Genomic DNA, 6,842 nt, shown 5'->3' on the forward strand with positions numbered 1-6,842 from the left:
TGCTCCTCTTGTTCCCTTCTGCTCCTCACTGTCTTTCGATGTCTCTTTGTGTCGTTCCTTCCTTGACCAAGCTGTGAATTGTTTGCTCCCTCCTCTTGGCATAATCTAAAAAATATAGAAATTTCACGATGTATATATTTATAAATTCTAAATAAAAACCTACTTATTAATGAACACAAAATCATTAGATCAAAATGGCAATTTCTTTTTCTTGAAATAAAATAAACCTCAAAAAGGTTCTTTAGTACCTGTCACTTTCTGTTTTGCGTCCGTTCTTGTTGATCCTCACACGTCCCGTTATTTATTGTTGCTCCTCTTGTTCCATTCTGTCCCTCACTGCCTCTCGATGTCTCCTTGCGTCATTCCTTCCTTGACCATGCTGTGACTTGTTTGCTTCCTCCCCTTGGCATGATCTAAAAAGTATAGAAATATCAGGATGTATATTTTTATAAAATCTAAATAAAAACCTACTTACTAATGAACACGAAAGCATTAGCTCAAAATGGCTTTTTTTTTCTTGAAATAAAATAAATCTCAATCAAAAAGGTTCTTTAGTGCCTGTCACTTTCTGTTTTGCGTCTTTCTCGTTGATCCTCACACGTTCCGTCATTTATTGTTGCTCCTCTTGTTCCATTCTGTCCCTCACTGCCTCTCGATGTCTCTTCTGCTACTCGCGTCGTTCCTTCCTTGACCAAGCTGTGAATTGTTTGCTCCCTCCCCTTGGCATGATCTAAAAAGTATAGAAATATCAGGATGTATATTTTTATAAATTCTAAATAAAAACCTACTTACTAATGAACACGAAAGCATTAGCTCAAAATGGCTTTTTTTTTCTTGAAATAAAATAAATCTCAATCAAAAAGGTTCTTTAGTGCCTGTCACTTTCTGTTTTGCGTCTTTCTCGTTGATCCTCACACGTTCCGTCATTTATTGTTGCTCCTCTTGTTCCATTCTGTCCCTCACTGCCTCTCGATGTCTCTTCTGCTACTCACTCCCTTTCGATGTCTCCTCTTGGCATAATCTAAAAAATATAGAAATATCACGATGTATATATTTATAAATTCTAAATAAAAACCTACTTATTAATGAACACAAAATCATTAGATCAAAATGGCAATCTCTTTTTCTTGAAATAAAATAAACCTCAAAAAGGTTCTTTAGTACCTGTCACTTTTTGTTTTGCGTTCGTTCTCGTTGATCCTCACACGTTCCGTTATTTATTGTTGCTCCTCTTGTTCCATTCTGTCCCTCACTGCCTCTCGATGTCTCTTCTGCTACTCACTCCCTCTCGATGTCTCCTTGCGTCGTTCCTTCCTTGACCATGCTGTGACTTGTTTGCTTCCTCCCCTTGGCATGATCTAAAAAGTATAGAAATATCAGGATGTATATTTTTATAAATTCTAAATAAAAACCTACTTACTAATGAACACGAAAACATTAGATCAAAATGGCATTTTTCTTCTTGAAATAAAATAAACCTCAAAGAAAATGTTTCTTTAGTACCTGTCACTTTCTGTTTGCTTTCTTTCTCATTGATCCTCACACGTCCAGTTATTTGTTGTTGCTCCTCTTGTTCCCTTCTGCTCCTCACTGTCTTTTGATGTCTCTTTGTGTCGTTCCTTCCTTGACCAAGCTGTGAATTGTTTGCTCCCTCCTCTTGGCATAATCTAAAAAATATAGAAATATCACGATGTATATATTTATAAATTCTAAATAAAAACCTACTTATTAATGAACACAAAATCATTAGATCAAAATGGCAATTTCTTTTTCTTGAAATAAAATAAACCTCAAAAAGGTTCTTTAGTACCTGTCACTTTCTGTTTTGCGTCCGTTCTCGTTGATCCTCACACGTCCCGTTATTTATTGTTGCTCCTCTTGTTCCATTCTGTCCCTCACTGCCTCTCGATGTCTCTTCTGCTACTCACTCCCTTTCGATGTCTCCTCGCGTCGTTCCTTCCTTGACCAAGCTGTGAATTGTTTGCTCCCTCCTCCTGGCACGAAAGCATTAGATCCTCACACGTCCAGTTATTTGTTGTTGCTCCTCTTGTTCCCTTCTGCTCGTCACTGTCTTTCGATGTCTCTTTGTGTCGTTCCTTCCTTGACCAAGCTGTGAATTGTTTGCTCCCTCCTCTTGGCATGATCTCAAAAATATTGAAATATCAATAGACAATAGGTGCAGGAGTAGGCCATTCAGCCCTTCGAGCCAGCACCGCCATTCAATGCGATGATGGCTGATCACTCTCAATCAGTACCCCGTTCCTGCCTTCTCCCTATACCCCCTCGTTCTCCCCATACCCCCTCATTCTAGTCCTCGCTGCTACTCGATGTCTCTTTGCTGTTGGTGACTCAATGCGAACCCAACGGGTCCGCGCCTGTGCAGTTGGGGCCAATTATAGACAATAGACAATTCCAGTGTATACAAGCCCAATCGCTCCAGCCTTTCAACATACGACAGTCCCGCCATTCCGGGAATTAACCTAGTGAACCTACACTGCACGCCCTCCATAGCAAGAATATCCTTCCTCAATTGATCTAATACTTACGTTAGAAGGACTTTTCCATCTCCAGTGCCCGTCATCCGTGTGTGACGTTACAATGTGAACCCAACGGATCCGCGCCTCTAAAGTCGGTGCCCGTTGATCTACTACTTACGTTAAAAGGCCGCTGGTTCTGTGCGTGACGCTCAACGCCTAATTGGTCCGGGTTCCACGTGGTGCATTCTGATTGGCTCCTGCTGCTCCTCCACACGTGCGGCCGATTAATATGCTCTGACCTCCCGCTCGACGCCTCATTGGTCCAGGTCCCACTCGGGGAGTCATTGCTCAGCGAAGCACGCTTCGAATGACAACATTCTTCGTTGATATCCTATCCTTCAGGAAAACTTTGACATTTTCCCTAGCCTTTCCTCGGCTAAGAGCCACATACAATTGACCATGCTGAAATACCGGTTTCTCCAGGTATATCAACACTTTTTCCATGGTCTGTCCTTGTGCTCTGTGGATTGTCATAGCAAAACACGTCTGAACGGGGAATTGTCTCCGCTGAAAGGGAATGTCTTCGCCTTCTGTCAAAGTAAGCGGTATCCTAGGAATCATCACAATTTCATTTCTGAAGGCTCCAATGGTGATTTTTGCAACGATCAAATTATTGTGTAGCTGTTCCACAATCATCCTCGTTCCGTTGCATAGTCTTGGTGGTGCCAAATTCCTCATTAAAATGATCGGAGATCCCTTTTTCAACTCCAATTTGTGCGGTGGTAATCCAGAGATCTCCACTGAATCGAGGAATTCTGTTGGGAAGTGAGTAGCATTAGTTCCCTCAGTCACAGCATTGAACGAAAGGTATGTCTTCATGATCCCTGGGAAGCATCTGATACATCTAGAATTGATGCTCCTCATAATGTCATTCAGTGGAACCAAGATACAATGGTTTGAGAATAATTCAGCAGGATTGTCGAAGGTGGGATATATAAAATCCATGCAATCCTCCAGTGATCTTCCAGCTAGAACCATGTCTTGTGGGATTTCAATCTCATCGTCTTCATTTTTCAAAATCCTGTCTTCTCCAACATTCAGCAAAAATTGAGAATAGTCGTCTTCTCCATCTCCCAATCGCATATTCCTCTTCAAGTTGAACATGGTGAAAGTCCTCCACAAGTAGGATTTCTTGATGCATGAATTTTCAATATCAGCATCGTTTCCCCCTTTCACAACAGGAAGGAGTTGTCTAAAATCACCACAACAAACGGTAATAATACCGCCAAAAGGCTCATCCTTGGTGCATATATCCCGAAGAGTTCTATCCACGGCTTCGAAGCTCTCCCTCCTAATCATCGGACACTCATCCCAAACAATCAGTCTCACTTGCCTGATCAACTGTGCCGTGTAGGAATTCTTTTCAATGTTGCACATTGTATTCTCGCTCACTTCGATGGGTATCTTGAAGCGAGAATGTGCAGTTCTTCCACCAGGCATCAATGTAGCAGCTATCCCAGAGGATGCTACAGCAAACGCAACATCACCTTTACCTCTAACTTTGGAGAGGATCAAATTTGTGAGAAATGTCTTTCCCGTTCCTGCTGGGGAATCAATGAAAATCATTGAAGGAACATTCCTATCCAAGCAGCCGCACACATGGTCATACACGACTCTTTGCTCAGCATTCAGCATCGGCTCCTTCTCTGCAACAAACTGCTGTTGTTCAGGCACACTATACTGCAACTCATGCAGCAATTCTGGATTGTCAACAATGTTCATCCTTCCATTTCTTGGTTTGGGCAAATGAAAGTATCCCAGGGTCTTGTTATAATTCGCAAGCTTGTCTTGAATATACAACAGAGCTTGATCATGATGCCTCTCATCAATCATGATATTTTGATGACTGCTTAGTGTCGATTCTTTTTCAAGGAAATTCTCAGACATGGAATTTTTGAAGCGATCCCATAGTTGTCGAGGATTGTTGACCTCGTCGTTCATCAGCAAAACGACAAATAAATCTCTTATTGCACCAGGGAGCTTTGTCTTCTCAGCATCTTCCATCGTCTGTCGCCAATGGTCATCATCTTGCAACAAACCTCTTTCTATGCAGACGTCTTTGAATGAAGAAAGAATATGTCCATCATGTGTCCTTAATGAATCAAAGGATACTGGCCCTTTTACGTGATGGAGAAGCAGTCTCAAGTAGTACAGATCACCACATCTTGGAGAAACTGTATACACACGTCCCAGAACGTTGACTTCAAAAAAACCTGGAAAATCCTCCACTATCTTTCCAACCTTCCTTCTTTGCCATTTCTTATTGTTCCACGTGTAAAACCGGGGAACATCAGCGTAATACAAAGTCCGTGCAAATTGATCTCGAGAACACAATTCCATGAATGCAGTTAAAGTTGTTCTCGCGAAATCATCATTTCTAACCCGCTGAACAGCATCGGCTGTGATAACGACTCGTTGTTCTTCTGGTAGATGTACCTGGAGTCGAATGACAGGAGGGTGTCTCTCATGAGTTGTAAATCCAAGGATTGATCCCACTGCTTCTGATGGACCAATGTATCTTCCAGTCAAGTACTGTATAATCTCGTCATCCCTGTTAAGTCCAAAAACTGCTTGATCACTCCCCTTCAAGGTGTACTTGATGACGTATTTGACCGACTTGACAGAGGAGCATATCTCAACATTCAAGTGACATTGGAACAACTTCAAGAGTTGAGCATTATAGGGCACAACCCATTCAGAAGTAATAGGTCGATGCCGGCGTCGTTCTTGATGTCCTTGAAATCCTCCCATATCCGGAGATCTTCTCCTGTACATAGGATATGAATCATCTCCACACCTTGTGCTCTCGATAAATGGCTTCGGGAATCTTTTATTGCATCTTCCATTCTTCCAACACTGAGAGATGTGTTTGCAGTACGGTCCATGAATCATGTGCTTTAGTACCAATCCATGCAGCTCGGGATCTAACTGCGGGTCTGGTATTTCAGCTTGCACAAATCTGTCAACATCTCGTGGCCGTGGCTTATTCGCTTCGTCAAGCCACAGCAGACAGTGCAAATGAGGCAGTCCTCTCTTCTGATATTCCACAGTCAAGACAAAAGCTATACAATTTCCAAAGAGGCCATCCGGTCCAGTAAGGCACTTGATGAAGAGTTTTCTTTTCAGATCGAAGACCCTTGTAATCAAGTCTGGTCTATCACATGGCTGCTGATTCAAAAAGAGGCCGCGTTGGATCTCGCTCCACTTCGGATTGCAAGTCATCGTAATGAAAAACGAAGCAGTGCCGTACTTCCGAACATACATCATGGCGTCCTGGCATCGTTCCATCATGTATCTCGGTCCACCGACAAATGTTGAGGAGAGGATTATGCGCTTTCCAATGTTATCCAAATCGTCATTATCATTTAAGGTATCCGTCAGGCCTTTGTAAGTTGTTGATCTCAACGATGCTTGATTTAGGCGAATATAATTGAGCCTATCGTTCTCAATCTTAGCAGCCATGTCGACGACATATTGTTGAAAGAGTCGTCCTCCTCTCAAAAGTTGGTTAAATTCATTATCACGATTCATGATCTTATAGGCATAATATCGCATCGCCGTCAATTTCCTGCCGTTACGCATTTTGAGTTGGTAATGCCATCCATCATCTCCAAGCGGAAAGAAAAGAACATATTGAAGACTATCATACGACCTGTGAGACTCTGAAATGATCCGCAGGCCTCCTCCTCTTTCTTTCAAGATAATGTGACGTGATGTTGCCTCAGGTTCATTATTGTTTGGTATTATGACAGCAACTTCATTGGCAATTTGTCTGTTAAATCTCCTTTCATGTTCAAATGGTGGCCGACGATCTGGATCAATGACGATGGATGCCTCTGGTAAATCTCGAATTCTATCCTTTGCCACTTTAATTGAATTAATGTAAGGGTTGTTTAGTCTCATCAAGTTTTCAAGCATCTCAACAATTTCCCTTTGAATACCAGCATCTTGCAGTATACCCATTCGCAATTCAACACTATCTTGAGGGTCCATAAAATAGATCTGCAAGAATTGACTTGGCTGGTCTAGGTCAGGCATCAATGGACCAATGTAATGATGAATCTGCCCTTGAATGATGACTGAAGGACTCCATCCAGGTCTTGGTGGCACAACTTCCTTGGCACCGAATGACGTCATTTGAAAGAGGCAGTTGTATTGTCTAATATTCTTTCTGAACTCTTTTGCTTGTGGTGTGTCAATTGTGTACAATTTCATCAATTCATCAGGTAGTGTGCAGAGAGGAGCAATGTTTACCTTACCCTGCATGCAGCAAAAGTTTGCAGTTTCTCCAGAGAAACGGTACGC

General features: G+C 42.1%; 1 protein-coding gene across 1 annotated transcript; it reads right to left on the reverse strand.

Moving 5' to 3' along the window:
* Positions 1 to 2,307: 2,307 nt before the first annotated feature.
* LOC144607444 (uncharacterized) lies at positions 2,308 to 6,500 on the reverse strand. The gene is made up of 3 exons (XM_078424306.1): positions 5,699 to 6,500; positions 3,658 to 5,461; positions 2,308 to 2,338 (listed from the first exon to the last, which is right to left on the reverse strand). Exons 1-3 carry the CDS (start codon positions 6,498 to 6,500, stop codon positions 2,308 to 2,310), a joined length of 2,637 nt encoding a protein of 878 aa, XP_078280432.1.
* Between the last annotated feature and the right edge of the window lie 342 nt (positions 6,501 to 6,842).

This window comes from Rhinoraja longicauda, chromosome 28 (assembly GCF_053455715.1).
Source record: "Rhinoraja longicauda isolate Sanriku21f chromosome 28, sRhiLon1.1, whole genome shotgun sequence".
NCBI lineage: Eukaryota > Metazoa > Chordata > Chondrichthyes > Rajiformes > Arhynchobatidae > Rhinoraja > Rhinoraja longicauda.